The following is a 25,038-nucleotide window of genomic DNA, read 5'->3' on the forward strand; positions in this document are numbered from 1 at the left end:
AGTATATATATATATATATATATATATATATATATATATTTATCGGCACATTAAATGAGGGATTAAAATTGTTATGCATGAACCTATTTACCACATTGTTTGTGCGTCGTAACGTGGTACGTGCAGATATACGGATATCATTGCAATGCCGTCTGTGGCGTGAACATCTATATGTACTTATGTTGTATTCATTTCTTCATAACACGTGTCACGTAATATTGCATGTATAGGTTCTGCAATGTTTTTTTGGAACTTTTTTCGAAATTGTCATTTCTTTTCGTTCGGCTATTGTCATGAATACAAACGTCACATGTTGGCATGTACGTATCGATTGTGTGTTTTGTATGGTCTCGTGTTGGGGTGGGCTGCGGGTGTGTGCGTGCGCGTGTGTGCATGTGTGCGCGCGTGTGTGCATGTGTGCGCGCGTGTGTGCATAGATCTTTAGTTGTAGTCTAACACATTAACGAACGTGACAACTAGGACTGTCATCTGTACTCTTGTCTGCAAACCAGATACTCTACACTCTGGCATCCTGATGGGATAGTTGAATAAATGTTTCGAAGTGCGGAATTGACTTCAATATAACGATAACGCATTTTTAGGACTTCAAATTTCTCTATGGCTCTCCTGGCAGTACAACATGGAGTTGTCCTGTCATTACAATAAACGATATGTTGGCTGCAAAATGCGTCTGTATATGTTTTGACATCACCGAAAAGCTGGCTACAGAGGCGTCGCCGCCTGGTGTCCACCACCGCATAGCTGTCGCCGCCTGGTGTCCACCACCGCAGAGGCGTCGCCGCCTGGTGTCCACCAGCGCAGAGGCGTCGCCGCCTGGTGTCCACCACTGCAGAGCTGTCGCCGCCTGGTGTCCACCACTGCAGAGCTGTCGCCGCCTGGTGCCTGTTGCAGAGCCGCCGCCGCCTGGTGTCCACCAGCGCTCAGCAGTCGCCGCCTGGTGTCCACCAGCGCTGAGCCGTCGCCACCTGGTGTCCACCACAGAGCTGCCATCTTGTAAATAATGATGATAAAATTATAAATAACGAAATCAAAATACGAAATAATAATTTCATGGTTAGTAATTTTGTTGGTATAATAACAAGACGATTTATTGTTCAATGTATTTAATCCGAATTTTTGTTAAATAACTTTTTTGGTAAAATAAATGAGAATTTGTGTACTTGGAATCTTAATCTTGTTGTATTTGTCAGCAAATGAGTAGGCTGTTATGGTATATGCCCGCCAGACGTCGCATAGAGAACACAGGGTGTGTGTCGCGTGGTATGCACGCATGGTGTAGAATCAATTAAAACGAGTTATTCTAAAAAGATATCTGCGTTGGTTTTGCATATGCGTGAGCATCAAACATAACATGGTGTCAGAAGATAGAAACGAAGTACGTCACGTCACAATAGCAGCAGTTTGCTAACGGCAAAGACGAAAAAGCCTTAGTATCCACACCTCAACGAGTCCTGTATATTCCTCCACAACTGCGTACGCAAGTCTATGTTACCAGTGTGAGGTCAATCGCTGTGCTGTACTTGCAATCCCTATGTCAAGTAGGTGTACTATTGGTATGCCTGTGAGCTCCGTCATCTTTGTTCCGTGTTGCGTGTTTCCCTCCATGGACTGGAATGCAAATAACCTCCCAGAGGCATTCAGGAAATTTCAGCAGACATGTGAGTTTATATTTAAAGGCCCACTGGAACGTAAATCTGACGCAGTGAAAACCCAGTATTTGATGCTGTGGATAGGTGAAGAGGGCAGAGACATTCGGGAGAGTTGGGAGTTGACAGCTGCACAAGCCTGGTCAAGTGTTAAAGTATTGTCTCTTGCAATTAATTTCCTCTGAATATCTTTGCTGTGCACACCTGCTATTAGAGAGTCCAACAGTTGTTCGTCTGTGTCGGTGTACTCACACTCCCTTGACACAATCCGTGCACGCGTCATGAATGCGTCCACGGTCTCGCTTGGGTCTTGTGTCAATGCACGTAGTTGAAACCTGGCTACTCTAAAATTAGACTTTGGCTTAACGTAGCTTCTGAACTTCTCCCAGTGTAGAGCAAGGTCTGAGGCCCTTGTATCTCACTCATTTGGTTGAGTGTTGCCTCATAACCTCTTACCATGGCTATTTGCAATGAGAGTGCACGGCTTAAATAATAAAGTCATACGTAAACGTGCGGGCGATATAAAGCCTAGAATAAGTAACAAGTCTGCTCATGTTGACATGCCAAATAAGGGGTGCTGGAACTGTGGTGGAGCACATGCACGTGACAGCAAGTGTCCTGCTGTTAGCTCACAGTGCAACTTTTGTCATAAAGTTGGGCACTGGGCCAGAGTTTGCATTGCTAGAAAGAAAGCACAACAGGCAGCAACAGGGGCCACAAGCAGATCAAGGCCGTATGGTGAGCGAATCTTACCGAGAAGCCAGACTAAACACTACACTGACAGTGGACAGGTGCATGACGTCACTGAGCAGTTCGACGGTTTTCTGTTGGAGGCAGTAGAGATCGAGACTATATACAAAGATGGGCCAAAAGATCAGGCATTCGCCAACATAATTGTCAGGACCGACAATAAACGCATTTACAGTGTAAAATGCAAAATAGACAGTGGTGCTCAGACCGACGTAATGCCAGTACATGTATACAGACAGGTATACCCAGACGGAACAGATAAACACGGGAGACCGACAGCCGTGAAACACTCGACAGTGAAACTACATGCATATGGTGGATCGCAGATCAAGCAGTATGGCACACTCGATGTACGTTGTCACCATAGGGGAAGAACGCATGACCTAAGTTTTCATGTGACAGAGGCACAAGGATACACGATGCTAGGACTGCGCTCGTCTATAGCATTAGGGCTGATAACACTGAACTGTGAAAAGAAGTCCGCATGCTCAGGTTGCCACGAGAACAGTGAAGTCGCGGCGGTGAAAAGGGAATATGATACAGCCAAGGAAAAGTCGAGCGTGACGATATTTGGATCGATCGCCACTGATCCAAAAGAAGACATGATGAAGCTATATCCAGATTGTTTCCAAGGAATAGGACTGTTTCCAGGAGAATACCACATTCGGTTACGTACGGATGCAGAACCAGTCATACAGCCACCGCGACGTGTTCCAGAATCGTTGAAACAACCGCTTAAGCAGGAATTACAGCGCATGATAGACCTAGACATTATCGAAGTGGTAGACGTACCCACAGACTGGGTGAATGGTCTAGTGTGTGTCACGAAACCGAACGGTGATTTGAGGATTTGTCTTGACCCGCGGCAACTCAACAAGGCGATCAAGAGAGAGCATCATTACACACCAACCTTGGACGATGTATTACCGAAACTTACAGGCGCTAAGGTGTTTAGCATCTTAGATGCCCGATCGGGTTATTGGAATGTAAAACTCAGCGGCGAATCAAGATTGCTCACAACGTTCAACACACCTTTTGGGCGGTATTGTTTCAAAAGATTACCATTCGGTATTGTCTCAGCCCAAGACGTTTTCCAGAAGAAAGTTGACCAGACCTTTGAGAACATACCGGGTGTAGTAGGCATTGCTGATGACATAGTGGTATTTGGTGCCAACGATGCCGAGCACGATGGAAATCTCATCAAGGTTCTAGAGCGAACACGGGAAGTAGGGCTAAAGTTGAATCCAAGTAAGTGTGTGATAAAGAAGCAAAGGATTAAGTTCTTTGGCAACTATCTCACTGACAAAGGTCTAGAGCCAGACCCTGACAAGATAGCTGCTATAACAGATATGCCATCACCGCAATCTGCCTGGGAAGGTACACGCCGAAGTTAGCCACGATCACGGCACCGCTCAGAGACCTCACGAAAAAGGATGTGGATTTCATCTGGAGCCATGAACACCAGGCAGCACTCAATCAGTTGAAGATGGCCATTAGCTCATCAAAGGTGCTAGCATATTTCGACCCATCGAAGCCGGTGACTGTGCAGACAGATGCCAGCAAACGGGGAGTTGGAGCTACACTACTGCAGGGCGGACGACCAGTTGCATATGCTAGTAAAAGCTTGACAGAAACGGAAAGCAACTATGCTAACATTGAACGAGAAATGCTCGCTGTAGTGTTTGGACTGGAGCGTTTTCACTACTACATATATGGTAGACACGTGATGGTAGAATCCGATCACAAGCCATTACAGAGTATTACAAACAAGAGCCTGTCAAGTGCACCATCAAGACTAATGCGTATGCTATTACGTGTGCAGAGGTATGATTTCGAGGTTACGTATGTACCAGGAAAAAACATACCAATTGCTGATGCATTATCGAGAGTTCCGATCGCAGGGAGAGCAATCCCTGACATGGATGTTATAGTGCATGAGATGGTAAACGTAGTACAGACACGGTTACAGCAAATCAAGCAGATGACCAGTGAAGACACTGTCCTTACAACTCTCAAGGAGATAGTTATGACAGGTTGGCCAGATCTACGGAAGAACTGTCCAAAGGCAATACACGAGTATTGGAACTATCGAGATGAAATTAGCATCTATGACGGCATTCTTGTTAAAGGGGACAGAGTTATCGTTCCTAAGAAGATGCAGGAGGATGTGATGAAGAAGATACACGCAGGACATCAAGGGGTTGAGAAGTGTCGACTGAGAGCCAGAGCAACGGTTTTCTGGTGTGGAATTAATGCTGACATCGAAAAGATGGTCAAGGAGTGCGCTGCGTGTCAAAGAAACCAGACATCACAGGCACCGGAGCCAATGATACACATTGAAGCGCAGAGACCATGGCAAATGGTTGGTTCTGACTTATTCGTGTGGAATCAGGCGCATTACCTCATTGTGGTAGACTATTATAGCTCATTCCCAATCGTGAGGAAGCTATCAACCATAACATCAGCAGGTGTGATTCCACCAACATATCTTTCCGCCTTTCCATTCGCCTGGGGATAATTTGGGCTGCTGGTTACATGCTTGAACCCGTACTCTTCTGCGAATTTCGCAAATTCACTGCTGCTATACTGCGGCCCAGTTGTCAGATATGATTGTCTCTGGGATTCCATACTCTGCTAGGATTCCTCTCAAGCTTTAGGTAGTTCTGTGCACTCGTTTTTAACTATAGCAGGTTCCCATCTCTTTGTCACTGGGTGCTGTATCCTAGCACTTTGTCCAGCTTGTAGTTCAGGTAACGGTTTTGTATGAGCATCATACCGAGCCTGTGATCTATCTTGCTTGTCTCTCATTCCTTCCTGTACTTCTTCGTCCTTCGCAGTCATGTTAACCATAGGTAAGTTAGACTGTATCTTACGGTTGAATAGCAGCTCGGCTGGTGATGGTATTCTTGCACTCAGTGGCGTAGTACGAATACACAGCAATGCTAGCGCGGGATCCTGTCCAGATTCTCGAGCTTTTTCTAGCGTCTTCTTTATAACGTTCGTATGTTGTCGAAGCTGAGACGGGTGCACGGTATAGACGGAACAGGAGACAGATTAGACAGACAGGCGAAAATTTCAATTTTGAGCGGGTATGTTCATCAGTTTCTAGTTGCAAGATAGAGACACCTGTTAGTGTTGCCAGTGTACCACATGCTACACTTAACAGCTCACATAGTGTCAACACGTATGTCACGAGATCGGGCCGAGCGGTTAAGGCACCAGAGAGGTTGAATTTGTAATGTATATGATAAGCACTGAAGTACCCTGCGGATTTTGAGTTACATATATATATTTCTAGTGCATGCCTATGAAGCACTCACGCAGGAAATGGTTATTTTTATTAAAGAGAGGAGATGTTATGGTATATGCCCGCCAGACGTCGCATAGAGAACACAGGGTGTGTGCCGCGTGGTATGCACGCATGGTGTAGAATCAATTAAAACGAGTTAATCTAAAAAGATATCTGCGTTGGTTTTGCATATGCGTGAGCATCAAACGTAACATTTGTGTCTTCCAATCACAGCCTGCGCCGCACCAGTCCTTTATATTTTTAAATATAGGGACCCATTGGACCACCAAATCGCCGATCTCAGGAACTAGGGCATTCTGCTATGTTAGAACGGTTTCCTACGATAGAGTTTGCCACAAATACGAAAATAACACACTGTTTAGCGCACTGCGCTACGTCCTTCTACATAGCATTTTCGCATCTCCGTAATCAGAATAAGCCCCGCCTTCTTCGTTGATGGGCATGAATTGGGCTTCAACGACGTGACCCGTTACTGTACCTACTGTCTTTCGCCAGCCTGTTTACTTTTCGTAAATAATGAAATGCCGTAATTTCTCAGAATTTCTTAAGGTGCATGGAACATTTTACCAATTTAGTGGTGTCAGTTAGTCACCGATATGTCACATTAAGTACTAACCGTATATGTTTCACATACGTTCACCTATTTTGCACACAGGCAATTGTGAAAAATTGTGTGAATATTTATTTTTATTGAGGCGTTCCAAGTGCCTGTGCTTTCAACGGTCTTGTACGTCAATGCACGTGCGTCAAGAGCCACAAACTCAACACAATTTCATCTCTGTGATTGTTTACGCCTGAATGCGTGATTGATCAGGGAGGGGGTGCATGTAAGAGGGAGTCCGCAGCAAAATGATTACAATGGTCCGCAGTCTGAGGCTCAAAATTAAAGATATTAACAATAACGCATGTGCTTATTTTTAAGATTCATGCGGTTGCACCTCGTCTGCCAAATTTTCTTTGACATTAGCTGAAAATTACGGTAATTCCGCGAGGCTGTGCTCCGGACGTATCCGGAACGTATCCGTTCGTATCCGGAACGAACTAGTTAGTATGGCAGAATTTTCAGGACTCCTGCATATATGTCAAATCAGTTAGTCCGACAGTAAATCAGGGAGTATCTGACTCCGGACTCCCGTTAATTTCGCACCCTGCATATAATAGTGATGCATTAGTGTAGCTGCACGTGTATGGCAGGCGAGGTGGGACACAAATGGTATTTAGTGTCTATCATTAAATCATTTAGTGTTTGTCAATAATTCCATGCCTATGATTGGCTGAGAAAAAATAAGTTTGATCTGATTGGTTGATTTAATGACTGTCACTAAATGGATTATATGATAGTCACTAAATAGAATATATGATAGACATTATAATTCGAATTTGTGACTGTCACTAAATACCATTTGTGTCCCACCTCGCCTGCCATACACGTGGGTGGTGTATGCGTAGTCATGCTGTTGTTGAGCAATATATAATTTGCACGCAGAATATGTTAGCCAAACGCCCCCTTTCCCATGGCAGAGCAATAAGCAGACATGAGGGAGTGTTGGGTCTATACAGCCCCTCTGTAATCAGTGTCGCATATCAACGAGAAACGCATATGCCCACTTACACTCTCGATTGTACTACACACACTACACACTACACACACTACACACAGCAGTAATGCCACCGATGCTGCATTACGTACAGTACGGTACGGAAGACCTCTGGTAATACGACGCTGGTAACCTGATCGCGTGGCCGGGAAAGGTTGTTAGCTGCGTATTACAAGGCTTTGAAGGTGACGTTTCGCGGGGAATCCTGAATGTTATGGGTCTTGGGCTTAGCAGAGTATTAAATAAAGCTTTATTAACGGGTAGATATCGCCTATCGCCTGAAAAATGTTCAAGAGTTATGCAAAGAATTTTATCATGGTCATAAAAAACCACAATTAGATAATTATTCTTCAAGTATACGATGGTATGCGAGTAATGCGTGTAAAGCGTTAATTTATATTTTTCTAATAACTCGGTTATGTAATAATCTTTAGCGTTGCCAAGAGCTCTATATGCTGCCGTTTTCTTAGTCGCTACGCGAGAGAGTTCTAGGCATCTAACCAGAGCAAGTATATCATATATATATCGTATGATATACGTGCTCTGATCTAATCTTTTCTTGGCATTACATGATAATGCGATGCTTCTACAATTATCTAGCTATGTACAGTGTCGTCTACGGGTTGTTAGTATATGTTACGAATAGGGATCAAATAGAGTATTATGAGTATTATAGTGTCGTTTGTAAGTCCGTGCAGAGCTCGACTGTTTCGAGCAGGCGAATATATACGCGTAGTTTGTCATATACGCTAGGTTATTGATATCAAATCACTATTCTAAATATCAAATGTCTTTCGTCGCGTGGACGGGTTGTAATCAAGCCACGGTCGCGGTTAAAACCGCGCGTGATTATTGTCAGTTGAAAGAGCCGTCGACGTTAGGTCGCAATCGCTCCATTTTGCAGCAAATACATCAGATTTTACCAGATTTCCACGCGCAACCTTTTGTTTTGCGGGACTAGGAAACTGCCGTAGACCATCTGCTGCCAAAACTCTTCAGTCATACGACTCTGTGAGTCGTACGTAGTCATCAGTGAGCGCGACCCCGAGTAACTGGAGAATGCATGTAACGACAAACTCGTTTATATCGCGGCGTATAGGATGCATTCTCTCCCTCCGAATGTCTTAGGACCCTATTTCGCGTTCTATAAGCTTAAAATCGGCATAGCGGAAATTATTTTAGCTATAGGTATAACAAAGCTCGTGAGCTCGTGTAACATGCAGGCGCGTGTGATCGTATAGTGTGTCCAGGTTCGTTTGTACAACAGATACGTGTGCAATTGCACTTAAGCCACAGACAGTATAATTAATGCTATAACCACCGAATTGCTATGGTAACTCTATTCTTTAATAATTAACATCAACATAATAAACACGTACAGTACATAGATGGCTACGCAAGCCAACCAGTAAATACGATACAATACATACAATACATATCTTATACACCAGGCACATACAGACAAGTGACTAGTTTATAAATGCAATACATATTTACGAGCGTGGAGTTCTGCAGGTCGCAGGCAGCAGGCAGGTCCTCAGTCAGTGACGTCCAGCAGCGACGGTAGCGTGGTGATCCCCAGCAGCTAGGTGAGATCAGCGGAACCTGGTGCTGACAGCGTCGGGATCGAGCTGTCAGGCACCGTGAAACCGTGTCGAAAACGTCTTCTTGTCGAAACTGTTCGGTATTTATACAACTGGAGGAATGCGTGGCCTGCGCGTCAAGGCCTTGTTGCGTGCGGATGGTGCAATCCTGTGTCCTTCTCCAGAATTTTATGGACAACTGAAGGTGAGAGACTTCCTTCTCTAGCGTGAGAACGGCAGCTGGAGCTTCTAGAAGTCCTTGGGAATAGCGGCAGTTCGATTCATGTTCTCGTATTTCACATAGTACACATTTGTCGGTGGCGTTCGTTGTTTGTTCTTTATCAGTCGGCATGCGACATCAAGGTGTGATGTCCTTCTATAGGTACTAAAATGTCATAGTGTCGCCTTGTGTAGGTGATTACTTTCTCTCTTCTTTTGTTGTGTCACACGCAAGACACGCGTGCGCCATGCGACTGGCGTGTGCGGCCACGGTGACGAGAGCAGGTGTCCTTCGCTTGTTGCCTTGGCTGTTACTAAAATAACCTATGACGTGATCTGCTTACGTTTAATGACCCGTGTCGCTAAATTCTATACTAGGTTAAATAATTCGATATCTACGTCATTACATAAGACTGTCTAGCTATGGTACCGTATATCACACACCTAATCGAAATAGCTTACAATTTTTTACTAACCATTGCTGATAGTCAGGAGAGGCTTGTGAAATACAGAATATTTGGGATGTGAAATCAGAAAAGCAGGGTCATATTTATGGTGAGCATATACCTGGTAGTGAAAGGAGCTATTATGCATATCAAACATCTTTTTCTCGATTGTTACCTAGACTAGTGGTGCCCCCGGACGCCCCGTCCTTGTGCAAACCGAAGGTTTGAGTTCATATATGCAGCGGTATATATACTGGCAATTTAAATTAATACAAAACAGGGAATTACATATCACATCACTGGGAATTCGTCTAATCTGAATTCGTGGGCAACAGTGACTGACTTGACACAGCGTTTGCTGGTAAGCATGTCATCGTAGCATCGTTGGAAATTTTTGGCATTTAAAAGCGCACGAAAAACTATAATAAAACTTAAATAACCCTAATTACCTCAATTACTACCCCCACCGCATGCCACTCACGATGTTTACTTGGTGACGTGGCTCTCCTAATTCCCATTGGTTGATACAAATCACGTGCCTCAAACTCCCCAATGACGTCACAGTGTTGTCAAAGCACATCCATAACACAAAAACCAAATTCCTCAATAGCTGAACACCTAGAGCAGAGACAACACGGCTGAAATGTCGTTGGATCGAATCCCATCTGTTTTTTCATTATTTTCTTGTTTCCTGTATTTTTCTATGTTTATCCATATTTACATGATTTATTTACAACAATTTAATAACAACAAATCTTTTTTTTTGGTTTATAGGGTTAGGGTTAGGGTTAGGGTCACAATGCACCATAAAACAGGAGTTTGAGGTACGTGATTTGTATCAACCAATGGGATTTGGGAGCTATGCAGGCCCTAGCTGCGTGTATGTAACACAGCTGTATATTTCGCCGTCGTTGAATTTCTCTTGCGTTTCGCGTGATTGACGGAGCAGCTTCAGCTGATTCTCATGCAATAAGCTAGATGTTCATGTTTATAAACATTGACGTCATATGCGCACATGCGCGGTTTAACGGTTGGCAGCAAGCAGATGCGTGATATTTTCGATTACAAGCACACGCACGCACGCACGCACGCACGCACGCACGCACGCACGCACGTGTACGTGCACACACACACTCATGCACGCACGTGTACGTGCACACGCACGCACGCACGCATGCACGCACGTGTACGTGCACACGCACGCACGTGTACCTGCACACACACGCACGTACGCACGCACGCACACATGCACACACGTGTACCTGCACACGCACGCACGCACGCACGAACGTGTACCTGCACACGCGCGCGGTCTTGTGCGCCTTGCCGCGGAACTGCGCGCAAGATCCGCGCTTAGCGGGCAGGATCAACACCTCTCAGGCGACGCTTCTCTGGTATCCGGTCTCTCATCTGGATAATTTTTTTGGAGGGGTGGTCGTCGGTCAAAATGCATCGGAGCGTCTTACTACTACTAGGGCGCGAAATACGGCACGTGACAGCGGAATCCTGCTTAATGGACAAGTACGTGAGGTTTGCCGCGATTATTAGCTTCGAAATTTTCTTGCGCGAGTAATGAATGCATCAGCGCGTTTTTGTAAGAAAATCAAGGCGCGAAGTGCGGCACGTGACAGCGGAATCCTGCTTAACGTACGAGTACGTGCCGATTATTAGCTTCGAAATTTGCGGGTGCGTTTCATGTTCAACGTTCTATGTTTCTATTCCAATAACGTTCTATGAAGGGGGGGTTTACGGTGCGTAACAGCAGAATCCTGCGTAACGGACGTGTACGTGCAACCAACAACCGATGTAACAGTGTGGCGTCCGCGCGTGCGTTGCGCTTGCCTCTGCGGGGGTGGCGCGGAACCAGCGACCGTTATTACGGCGTGTGTTTGCGCGACAGTGCAATTACACGTCGTGTGCGACTTCGCCAAAATACCGGGAAGATACTCGACACATAAATCGATGCGACATGCTCGCGAGCAATGACAACCTGTTGGTGCTGCGCGTTTCTAAAACGCTTTCTGTTTGTTTTAGCCCGAGTTGAAATGTGTTTTTTGGTCGATCGATTCTTGGGGGGACATCTGGCGGATGAAAGTGCGTGACAAATGCAACGGTATTATTATGCTCTTCGCGACGCAGTGCATTTCGCAGTCATATCTGAAGTCAAAATTACCGGAACGCGAACACTAGCACTAAGATGCCTACATTGTAAAAATTACAAAAAACAAGCCATTAAAATCTGCGTATATCTATAAAAGGGACAAAGGCGGGAACGGTGGAGAATGTGAAAAGGATGAGGAAAGGGATTTTCAAAACTTCGTCCGACGCAGTTTCTGAGTATAGATACACATAAGTTGTTTTAGAGTGAAGAGCCTACGCTAGCGCAAATAGTTCCTCGAACGAAAACACTATATTTCTTTCCTAATTGCACAAGTAATGTATATAACATATGTAGCCTGTCAGATCAAAACATGCCGTAAGACTTCAATTTTCATTCTGAGTTATAGGTGATTTTTCACCTAAAAGTAGTAAAAAGCTGATTTTTTTTTGGGTCATAAATACCTTTAGTAGTTATCCATGTTCGATGTTACATCCATGTTAAAGGCCAAAAGTGTGTCTTTATGTGTTTATTTGCGTGTCCAAAAAGTCCAGATAATTAATGTTTTAATTACCCTAATTAATTACCTGAATTACTTACCTTAACTGTAAGCTACCATTTTCGTACTTCATATAGTGGATGGTTATTATGTCTGGTACGTGCATGCAAAAATTCATGTGTCTAGCTCAATGGGAAGATATTTTTTCAGATTTTTGTCCAAATGAAGGCCAAATGAAAACAAATTTTAACTTTATGACCTAATTACTCTGAACTTTGTTTTACAAAATCGGCCCGATTCCAACTACTCAAATGCTCATAACTTCCGAACCATGTGACCTAGAAAGAAGATCTTGGTGTCAAAATAACCATAATTGAATGGTCTTTCTGATAAAACTTCTAACTCATAATGTCCGAATTGAGTCCTACAGCATGTTTTAACCTGACAGGCTACATATGATTTAAACAAATTTCACAATTTCGTACACTACTGAGTAAACATCGAACAATAAAGTGTAACATGTGTTATCATAGAAAAGAACTGTTAATGCAGCTGCAGCACAACGTTCGCTTGGCAGTGTACCGGATGTGTATATAAACACTGTGTAAACGTCCTGTGGTGCTACATTCGTTAGAGAAGTTTTTTCGTTTAGATTTTATGAAGAAGTCATCAAAATGTGAAAGTAGCAATACAAATAAGTTGTATAGTGACGTTTTACAACATGGACGAGCTCACAGTAGGTATATCGATTCATCTATGCATATGCACTATGCAACATGCCGTTTTAACGGCTACTAGCAGAAGTGTCGTGTTCACCGGGCATTGATGATGAACGCTAGGTCTTCAGAAGCAAATGTTTACTCACGCATTTATTATATTTTCGTGTTTTCAGTGAAGATATATTTCATTGTTTTGACAAGCCCTTGCGTGAGTAGAGCCCGCTACAGCTATACTTAACTATGTTTCCATAAGTTAGCTTAGTTATCTTTGATTGGTATCTGTCGGCTGTGCTCCTAGCGAGTTCAGGTCTGCCTGCAAAGACCAGAGGTCAAGGTCATTCATTACCCAATTTTCCGGATATTTCGCCGAGTGCTCAATGTTGTGTGTTAGCTGTGGGCATGTGGTGTTCTCAAGTGACTGCCACGCATAACAGCTCCCTAACGCGTACGTCGAAGAAATGTAAACAACCATGTGTAGATGGGCCGCGGTGTGCTCTGCTGCCTCTATCCGTGATGTTTTCCCCTCCTGATGATTTTTGCTATCTCTGCTGTACTATATACTTCTGGCAGCTGTGTCATGTATTGAAACGCGTTGGCAACGTGCCTATACTTACAAGTTTCGCTTCCTCTAACTCCCAGGATCCGCCGTGCATGCTCATCACGGAGCCGAATTCGTCTGTCTCACGTACCTGTGGCGGAGGTGAAGGGCTGCACGGGTGGGCGGGGACTAACTTACCTGTTATGACCTGTGTACTGGCTCGCATTCCTACCAACTGTGCCATCCCCCTCGTGGTTACCGCGGAGGGATTCATTTCGATTGTGCGCATTGTGCGTTGGATGATCGCCGAGAAAGCAGTTTGATTATAAGTACGGGGAGAACATTAGATGATTGTCCCTGCCGCGTATCCGTTGGCGAGCGTGTAAACTGGAATCGCTCTGAAATATGATCGGCGACCTGCATTGAGTGGTTGATGGCTTGAACAAGTGAAGCCCACGTGTGAGTCTGATAGAGACGTGTTGTAACTAACGAGTGCTTCTGATATAGGTGCGTCGCGCATATAGGCGCGTGTTATAAGTGAAACGTGAGTCCTCGTGCACGAGGAAATACTTTGGAGTTATAATTAGTTATAATTTGACACGTCGGAGTATGTGTGTGTGTGCGTGCGTGCGTGCGTGCGTGCGTGCGTGCGTGCTCGCGTGTGTGATTTTTATCAATGGCATTGATTAAATTTTTTTTTTATCTCAGACACTTGTATGATATATATTATATGGTAAACTTTTGCAATAAGGTTAATTGCATAAATAAATTTAGCACTATTATATCAATAAATTTCACACATGTTAAAGCTAGTGGCAACACTAAATTTGTTTTGCAAACAGTACGTAGCATTGCCGATAAAAGTGGTACATATAACTAAAACTAGAAACAAAGACGCGTAGTGCGTTCTGTACAAATTCATTCTTAGATTTGTTGCCTGAGCAATGCTTCGTGCCGGAAATAACACATTTAATTGGCAAAACAAATGTCTTGCCTAAGAAAAAAAACTGACATCTCAAAGCAAGAGGTAATCATAATATGGTAACTGCTTGTCTCTACACAGAATATTTTTGTAAGAACCAACGAATCGTCCTTCGTAAAACACCCTTTGCCTCTTTTGGATTCTGATGTGTGGTATCACACACAGGCAAAAATTTCATTTATACTTATGCCATTAATCAAAATCAAAATGTGTACATATGTATGCGAATAGTATTTACCCACATATAGTAACAGTGTTCACTAATTAGCTCGCATTTTCACATTTTTCTGTGGCCCTGTACCTGAACTAGTACTGCAACAGATTTGCTGGCATACATTCTGTGCCCCTTACAATATATATTTTTAATTTGCCTTACTTTTTAAAATCTGAACGATTATTATTTTATTTTAAACTTGAGCTATAGGGTTGAAACCTCCAAATATCATCTCATTTAAAAATCGGACGAAACGTCATAATAGTTTTAGATTGGTATTTTAAATTATACTAGGAATATATATATATATATATATATATATATATATATATATATATATGGCTTAAATGAAAATAAGCCTACATTGTCTTGCAGTGTCAGAAAATGAAAACGTTATCTATAGGTGCACTTACTGAATCATAGGTAAACTTGTCGCAAAAAGTTGCATTGAAGGCTTCTTGATTTTACTCCTTTCAACCTTTGCTTGTTTATAGTTATTTATCACAAAGGCCCAGCCAGCCGTTTGCAGATAGTAATCGAACTCACGCCTTCTCTGTGGCGTCTCTGCACACGCGGTATTGCACATGAACCATCACGTACTACAACGCTCTAGAATCTAGCTGTTTTAGTGGGTTGGGTGCAGCTGGTGTCTGGGTGTTAATGCTAGCTGCTGAATTAGTGGAGGGAGCCTAACATCCTGAGTGATTATGTCTGGTGCAGCAGCAAACGAGGTGGCTGAGCCTTAAGGTCTTCTCATGAAGGGATTGAGATATTGATTGAAGCACTAATGTGGAATCGATTTCAGTGACTAAACAAAAAGTGATGCCTTTTCATAAATTAAGGCATTTTAATTGTGTGTCAGCTGATGTATCGGTGTTGTAGTAGGCACCCTTTAAAGCAAGGATTTCTCATTTTTTCCCAACCGTTTTTACACATTTTCTCGACCGCTCTGATACCTACCTGTACTCCTTTCATAACACCAAGTGTATATAGTAAGGCTAACTCTTCGTAGAACACTCGCACATCATTACTGTCACCAATATGTGTGCACCGATTTCCATTTGAAGGCAGGATTGTTTACACAAATCGACAAAACTTTTTTGTGCGTGATTTTCGCTCTCGCGAGATGCTGTCGACCGGTACCTTCGCTCTATACTATGTTACCTTTGTCTACATTTCGAGATAGGCACCAGTCTATAAAAAATAGTCGTCACGTAGCTACGTGTACTTGTTTCGGAGGCGAATCTCTCGCTAAGCTTATACTTATGGCATTAGCAGCAGTAACAGTAGTAATCGTTATACTACGACGTTGTTACGAGCATAGTGTTTGATTCGTAGGCTTGCATTCTTTGGGAAATCATTCGATCAATGTTGGGATATATGAAATTAAAAATACAATAAATTATTAAACGTGATGTGATACATATTATAGTATCTTCTATTTATTGCTACATGTAATTGCTTCATGAATATATATGATTTGTTACTATAAATTTAATGTACCAATGCAAGTATATGCTCTCATGCATGCACAGCACATTTTAAGCCTTAATTTCGTATGCATATCATAAATAACAACGTTCTATATATATATATATATATATATATATATATATATATATAAAGTTCTATACAAATACAGACTTTCCCATAGACTAGTTTAAATAACCTATTTTCTTTGTGCTATGACAGTTTAGTGACAGTCGTAGCAAATAGTATTTAACGGATTTAACATTTTTTATTTAACAGTGTAACGTTGATCAGTTATTCCTTGCTAAACTAGTAATAAAAGACCACTGCATGCTTTCCTGGGGGTATAGTCGACCCACGCAGACGTCGACACAAATTCTGGCTTAAAACTATATCTTTTCGTCACCGAAAGAGACAGCAACAGTGCGTTTTTAATTTGCTTTTAAAAAATGGCCAATCAATTTAAAATTGAATATACGTTCATCATTAGAGTACGTAGGCTTCACCTTTAAACTACTCACACGGCCAGTGCATTTTGATGCGTTTCAAACGGATTCCGTGTGACGTTAGGTGCCTTGTGCTTCTCACTTTCTAAGATCTTCAACGTGGTGGATAGCAGATGGGTCGTAGCAATCATTTCGGTAATGTGTTAAAATGGACTAAACTTCGGCACTTTGACGGAGGAGCTAAGCTGCTCGATTGAAGCTTCGCCGGAAGAAGTGAAAATTATCTGCCGCCGAGGACGGTAGGCTGTCGTCGTTTGGCGACGCAGGTCTTGCGTTTAAACCTCATTTCCAAATTGCATTACGTCACGCGCAGCTGATGTTGTTTGCTATTTGTGAGGAACCGGTGTAGCGGCCACGGCAATCATCACCGCCCATGCTTGCTCGTCAATATTGACCCGCACGTCTCTCCATGCGCGGTGTAGGCGAGTCTGTGAAACGCATTTATCTAATGAGAAGTTTAGATAAAGTCACCGCTATCGTCCCAGCTACAGTCTAACGAGAATTGTTAGACTGTAAAAATGACAGCAGCGGTGACGGCAGTGGCTGGCGTAACCAGTGTCAACCTAACTGCAACTGTGTTGGAGTGATGGTGGGTGTCGCTAATACGTGTTGGGTGGGTTGTCATAACATTAAAACAACGTACATCCAGCCTCAAAATCTACGGTTGCTAGAGACGCCCTCCTGATTGCCGTGTAATAGAATGTAATTTTACGTATAGCATGTAATTACAGTCGATAACTGCTCGTAGGCAGGCAGCACAACTGCAAGACCGCAGCGTTCGCGTACCTGCTAGCTCTGCGCGTGAAGCCCCTTCACTTCACATGCAGCCTGTTACTGTCGCGTGAGCATATAGCTGCAACGTACCCGTACAGTGCTGCTGTGTTTGCACAGCGCACGAGCGCAGCTCTCATGTAGCCTACTGAAATTTACACCCATCTCCAAGAAAGGGTCATGGGTTGCACACGACTATGGTGGCCCTGATGGATATCATATCTCTCCAGCTATCAAATCCCGGGCTTTCAGATGCGACCACGCGTAGAGCTGCAGTCGCACAACCGCGTCGGTACCCTACGGTGTATATACCCGCCGCAAGACTGCATGCGCGGTGCTTAATATGCAGCACAAGTGCAGCGCAGCCTAGTACATACATAACAGCTGCTCCTGTGTTAGCTATATAGATCTATAGCCCTTCGCTCTGCCACAGGCCTGTCACAGCGAAGGGCTATAGGTTGTAGAGCTAGCTACTAGCTACTCCCGTGCTACGCGTCTGCAGCGAAAGCATCACTGCGCGAGACTTGAACTTATCTCATGCTACTATATATCTGTGTATAGGCAGTAAATGTAAAGCAGATGTTTGCTGTTTGCAGAGATCACATGCTGAAATGGCTCAGCGCTGAGCAGGATTTAGCTGTATATGCTAATAAGACGGTGATTAGCATTCTATATATTTCCATAACCGCACACAGACCGCACACAGACCGCACACAGACACACACACAGCACAGTAGACTGTCTCCGTAAGTCGTGTTAGACTGTTAGTGAATCCACCTTGTTGTGTGCCACGTCGGGGACGTTTAGAGTCAGTCTAAGACGTTTAGATTACAGCAAGGCGCAGCTAGTGGCTGCTTCAAAAACGCCGCATCCCTGCTGAATTGCAGGAGGCCATGCAAGTGACTGCAGTTCCGCTGCAATCAGCAGCAAATTGTCTTGCCGCAGGTTGCTGAAAGTGGAGGCGTAATTCCGCTGATGTTTGCAACGGCTGCTGCAGTTGGAAATTTATTCATCAACGGTGATTCATCGGCTGTTGTAATTGAAATAGGAACTGTCAGTGAAACAGATTTGTTGACAGACATTATAATATATGTCTCTTAGGGTTTCTATTTCAGTTAACAGTAAATATAACTGCGGTCACTTTATAAATAGACCTACTTGGCAGTGTTATTGAGACATACATAGTTGCCATGTATTACTCACGCTGCTGTTAGCAATGTCGTGGAAATATTTTTGTCTAATTACCCCATTGTGGACTTGTATATGCAATGTATGTACGTGTTATGCTGGGCTTACACTATTATACAGATATTGTGTGATTAAAATGTCTCTGGAATACTGTCACTGTACTGTCACAATGTCACCATAAAACGAAGGTCCAACCACAATTTCCATCAAATTTAATCTCTTACAGGTTTGTTATTTGATAATGATTATACTCATCGTTTGTAGGTCATAGTATAAAATATATACTTCGCGTTAGATCAAGAGCATGTAACATATTGTTATACATTTTACTTACAGATAACATGTTACTTGGGAAAGAGAGACTTTGTGGATCATCTGACACATATCGACCCAATAGGTAATGACATATACGTTTCAAATTTGCTTTTGCACCTATCATGATACAGAAAAAAGTAGTGCTGGTAGCACTGTGTTGTACTGGGTATGTTATGATGTGCTGGTGGCAGTGTTGTGCTAGCACTGTGTTGTGCTGGGTATGTTATGATGTGCTGGTGTCAGTGTTGTGCTGGTGGCACTGTGTTATGATGTGCTGGTGTCATTATTGTGGTGGTGGCACTGTGTTGTGCTAGCTGTGTTGCTTATAGGCGACAATTGCATCACCGTTAGCTGACTCGATTCAGAATAAGGTTTCCTACCAGTTGGAGGTTTTTTGGCATCATTGCGCAAAGTGGTGACTCATATCAGACAGGAAAGGCAGGAAGGAACGAACGTACTCTAACGTTGAAGTATGTTTGATATGTATGAACAAAGAAGGAATCCAAACTTGTGTGTTAAACTGAATAAACGTTAATATCTGTCACACAGTGTAGTCACATCTTGCACAGAGAAACAATATAAAGAAACGCTCACACGCGCGTAAGCGCGTGTGCTTACTCCCGCGACCACCACCAGACTCCTCGACTCCTACATCTCTGTCGCTTCTCCCGTCTCTCTCATCTCTTCTATATATTACCCCCAAAACCCCTACATCCTGAGCGCACATGTCACCCGTTCTCCCATACCGCGTCCTACCTCCATTTCACAATGACGCTAGAAACGCCCGACCTAAAACACGTTTACCATTCTCCAATCAAGAGCTAATAATACCTAGAGTGTACAACGGAAAAACGGGAAAATAGTGCTATTTCACGACATGATTATTCTACTTTGCCTGCGAGGCTAGAATAATTTTATGGTATTGCATTAAGCAGAATTCTTTGCTCTCTAAAACAAGACCAACCGCTTGTCAATACGATACTCCTAGGCTGAGATATTGGCTCGTAAACTTCCCCTCCCACAGGCCTCACGGCGCCTCGAATCCACATCAGTCAGTATCCTTCTCGCCGCTAAGGTTGCTTCGTGAGAGTTCGGTTTTTCCGCGATAACTTTATGAATGAACGGCTATCATAGGTGACTTTCGGGGGCATCGCCTATGCCTTATCTCCCATTATCTTTCCTAGCACCGCTAATGCCTGTGCATGGAGCCGGCAATGTTTTCTAAATTAAGTCTCTACAACGCAGCTCAGTTACTATATAATGGTGTAGTAAGAGTACCAAATTTGGGCATGTGACATCAATTATCAGCGCTCCAAGCGGTGACGGAAACCGATAGCCAAAATGCTTAGGGGCGAGTAGGGTGCTGACTGATGTGGATTCGAGGCGCCGTGAGGCCTGTGGGAGGGGAAGTTTACGAGCCAATATCTCAGCCTAGGAGTATCGTATTAACAATTATAGCGGTTGGTCTTGTTTTAGAGAGCAAAGAATTCTGCTTAATGGAATACCATAAAATTATTCTAGACTCGCAGGCAAAGTAGAATAATCATGTCGTGAAATAGCACTATTTTCCCGTTTTTCTGTTGTACACTCTGGGTATTATTAGCTCTTGATAACATCAATCTAGCCGCACAAGATGCGCGACGCTCTGTCTACATAGACTACCACTAAAACAACCCTGAGTCTAGCCGCACTCCGCGTCTTAACTAATTTTATGTAACATCTAGTAATCATATGTTACAGTACTACCGCGTATATATATGTATTATTAATGTCAGTATATATATATATATATTATATATATATGCCAGTGGTATCTCTATAGGCTTACTTGTCAGAACGGAGGAATAGCAGCACTATACACGCATAGCTACATGGTTTGTATCAGGAGTACATATTTCTTTGTAACCACTGATCTCTATAGCCTAACTTATATATATATATTATGTAGTATATAGTTGTCCGTGCTTATATCTAATCCATATTTGTGGAAATACTGGCTCCTGCTGCACCGCGCCCCTGCAGCAACAGATAGGTAGATAAATTAGATAGATAGATAGCTACATGATACATAGATAGATAGATGATAGATAGATAGAATAGGCTACATAGACAGAAGATAGATAGATACATGAAAATAGTTAGATACATAGATAGATAGATACATATAGATAGTTAGATACATAGATAGATAGATACATATAGATAGTTAGATACATAGATACATAGGCAATAGATAGATATATAGATAGATATTTTTAGGGTATTTTTCTTTCAACCAAGTGGTCACCAACTGGAGCCACTTCAATTTCTGGCAACGCCGGTGTCCTGCTAGTATATTTTAGCTCATCTGACATGTTCAGATGTAGCCTTGTTAGAATCGCATCGATCGGCGTCCGTCCGTCCCGTCCGTGCCGGTCCGGACCTGCGTGCGTGCCGGCCGTCAACAGTTGGGCATCAAATCTTAACGCTCGACGTTACGGTCCGATATTTGGCCACTCGGGGGGGGGGATCGTCAAAACGAGTTGGAAATGTCGAAGCTGGGGGTCAAAGGTCAAGAGGTGTAAAAAAAGGGGGAAGCATTTTATTCCTGTAACTTAAGTTATAGGGAGGAAATGCAGAATTTGTGGCATCAAATCTAACGGCTCGACCTAGGCTCGTGATACGTCGCGTGTATAAGCCCATGGTAGGAAAAAGCCATCACTGTGCTGAAATTGCGAGTCCACAGGTCAAAGTTCAATGCGGGCACAGGGCAGATTTTAGACATTTTCTGAGAAATGGTCTGACGGAGCGATTGAAAAACTTTTTTTGTTTCAGCGGTGACCTAGCATTTTTATGGCTTTTATTGCAAATGGACCATGAAATGTACGTTCCGGGTGACGCATGCGAAGAGTAAGTGTCGGATAATCTTTGTACCCTCAGAGCGCGGGGTTAAACATGGATTTGTTTCTCTCAACTGCGTTGCGAGTACCTGTGGCGTGTGGAAAGCTACCATTTTACAGTGAAATTCAACCATAACTCTTACTTGAACAACGCTTACTTAGGAGATAATTACATGACTTATATATAAGATTCTGTAGTGTACATAATTATGAATAGTTGGAATACAGTCACTAGCACTCAAATAATTACCCAGGAGTGAGGCTGCGGATTTCCCAGACTTAATTTTCTTTCGCAAGTGTGTACGTTCTTGAGCTTATTCGGTCCACTAATCACTGGCCTACCTTGTACTGAAATTAGTTTAGAGATATTTGCTATCGTATTGCTGTAAATTGTAATCTTGCACGAGCTGCTCTGCCTCTGGTTGTATCAACCATTGAGCTATTTTTAACGAGCCAGATGTGCCTCGCAAGGGGTTTAATTTACCTTATTACCTGACAGCATAGAACGCACGTTATGTATAGTAATAATATGGTAATTATTCGCTGCTGCTTTTTGCAATTCGTCGTCACACTGACAGCTGCCATTGCTGCAATGCTTTTGCTGACCGATGCAACGATGCCTTTGATAGCGGCCCGCCATCTATCGGAATTTTATTACACTAGTTTGAAGTGTTGTTTTTTTGGGTTAGAAATGAACGTATGTATAGGACGTCTTGCTATGCACAAATGAATTTATCAGCAGAACACCAGACACCAGATGAGCCCTGTCGCTCTGCGGCACTTGTATAAGAGTTCTATGAGACGGGAAAATATATCGAGGGTGAGTTTAGATTAGCTTAAGTGCAATTGCTCTACTAGCAATAGTATTATTGTACTGGGAAAGGTTGTTGTTTTCTCTGCTCCGGCATTGTAGAATCGTAGAGTTGTAAAGTTGTTGATCTCCGCTCCGGCATCGTAGCAGCGTCGAGTTAGCAAATGGTAGCAGGTTGTAGCAAGGAGGAAAGATGATGTAGTCGCAGAATTTGCTCTTGCAGACTGACTTAATTTATTAGAAAACACAATACAAATAAATATACACTACGGCGACCTAGGCACCCAAGCCTATAGGCCCCGTGTCTCGACTTCGTCCGCTACATCTTGATAGGAAAGTCCGTACTCACGTACGTCTTCTGGGTAGGTAACTTTCTGATCTTTCGTCCGGTGTCTATTTATATGTTACCGAAAACCGCCCGGCGACATTTCAATCCGAACCCCGGCCAATCACCGTCTGGGTCTATGGGGTTAGGGTGCACGCGGTGGGTTATACATTACAATAACAACAATGACTTGCTAGGGTTAGAAGTTTAGACAATTAGTCGCAAAGCCCTAATTAGCCCGCAGCCCTACGATACAACAATCCTTCCTTCCCTCTCGAAATAATTCGTGTCCCCACGAAAATACAGTTATACATAAAAAAAACATTAACGTTAAAGCATAAAGCCTAGCGCACACACCCGAGCAAAACACCCTGAACGTGGCGCAAAACGTGTTTCGCTCGATGTTCGTGGCTGTGTGCGGATTCCCGAAACAAAAAACATTGCTCAGCTGAGCGTGTTTCGCTGAACAAGCAATGTTTGATTCGCGGAACGTGTTTTCGCCTGAGCATACGTTTTGCTCGGGTGTGTGCGCCAAACGTTCTGCTACACAGCGAAACGCCACAGACGGTCTCCAATCAATATCCTTAAAAATATCACATGACACACAACATTGGATGTCCATTGGATGGCTATTTTGGATGTCATGTGACAGCGGCGCTGTACGCAGTGTTTCTGAATGTTTTTATCAGCTGTGTGCTGTGTCGGGTGGCGTGTGTGCGCTTGCTCGCCGAGCAGATCGAACGCGAAACGCTGGAAAACAAAATTTCCCGTTTTGCTCGGGTGTGTGCGCTAGGCTTAAGTCTAAAGCACAACGCACACACCCGAGCAAAACGCGAAATTTTGTTTTGCTGAACAATCAAACATTGCTTGTTCAGCGAAACACGCTCAGCTGAGCAATGTTTCTTGTTTCGGGAATCCGCAGACAGCCACGAACATCGAGAGAAACATGTTTTGCTCCACGTTCCGGTACGTGTTTTGCTCGGGTGTGTGCGTTGGGCTTAAGGCTGCAACATCAAACAGTGTCATGATGGTGAGGTAAATCCTTGAGGTCCGAGAAGGGATGGAAAGTCCGGTTTTAAAACGAGTTGAGGGGATATTACTGCAGCTGTCTAGTGAAAATGAGCGCTCATTTTCGTATCACAGGAAGGGGTCGACAGTCTGAAACGGTAACTCAACTCGAATCGGCATGGAAAGGCTAGGGAAGGATGGCGAAACAAGGATACCTCTTACCGCATACAACACGTTAGTAAATCTGTTAATCAAAAGAAAATAAACAAACCAACGACGAAACATAAAATACAGATATCACCGGCTAAGCTATATCGTAAACACAGATTCATAGCCAATTCTCTGTTTATTAAAAATTTGAATTCGTGGTTTCGCTATGTCGACGCGGGACGAAATCGGACGTACCCATTCCCGGGCGGAGCTGTTTTAGCTCGTTCGTCACCTTTAATTAAATATCTTCATTACGCACTATGGTGAGTTTGTACCGTAGTATGCCTCTGTTGGCAGGGATGCTAATTTCAGCTTACCCTATTGGCTACGTTCGCGGTCATACTTTAGAAGCGGCTAGGCGTCTCGCCTTTCTCATCGCATAGGCTTAATACTATATCATACAACTCTCCTTTCGACGCTTTGAGTCACCGTCACGCCGTACAATGAAATTCGAATACCACGCTAGCTATAACTACGAAAAATTCGCGCGCTGCTCGGCAATTCGCGAACTATTTTACTGTTAATAAATTATTTCAGAATTTGTGGCTATGTATACAGTGAAATTACGATGTAGCTTACCCTAGGTGTCGTCGCCGTGTTAGTGTTCTTCTTCTGCTCCTCGACCTTGCTCTGCGCGGGCTCTGGCGGCTGTCGAGCTTGGAGGACATGACAACATGGCTGCCGCTTTGTCGGGTGCGAGAGCGTCGGGTCCGGAGATGGCTGCCTCTCCATTTTCTTCTTCCTTCGCTCTTCTTCTCTCCCGACGCTCTTCTTCTCTGTCTCTTCTTCTTTATCATCTGGGGGATTGGCATAGCGTACGTAGCGAATGTGGAATCTTCTTCTCCTTCTTCATCTGGGGGATTGGCATAGCGTACGTAGCGAATGTGGAATCTTCTTCTCCTTCTTCATCTGGGGGATTAGCGTAGCGAATG

At 43.5% G+C, this 25,038-nt stretch overlaps 1 protein-coding gene across 1 annotated transcript in view; it reads left to right on the forward strand.

The window, feature by feature from the left end:
• The first annotated feature begins 3,903 nt into the window (after window positions 1-3,903).
• Window positions 3,904-25,038, forward strand: part of LOC106816031 — a 77,434-nt gene continuing 56,299 nt past the window's right edge. Inside the window, exons 1-4 of the mRNA XM_014820578.1 lie at window positions 3,904-4,885; window positions 17,348-17,510; window positions 17,967-18,027; window positions 18,895-18,955. Coding sequence (XP_014676064.1) covers window positions 3,904-4,885; window positions 17,348-17,510; window positions 17,967-18,027; window positions 18,895-18,955 — 1,267 coding nt within the window. The remainder of the gene's footprint in view (window positions 4,886-17,347; window positions 17,511-17,966; window positions 18,028-18,894; window positions 18,956-25,038) is intronic.

The sequence above is a fragment of the Priapulus caudatus genome, unplaced genomic scaffold (assembly GCF_000485595.1).
Source record: "Priapulus caudatus unplaced genomic scaffold, Priapulus_caudatus-5.0.1 Scaffold1266, whole genome shotgun sequence".
Lineage (NCBI taxonomy): Eukaryota > Metazoa > Priapulida > Priapulimorpha > Priapulimorphida > Priapulidae > Priapulus > Priapulus caudatus.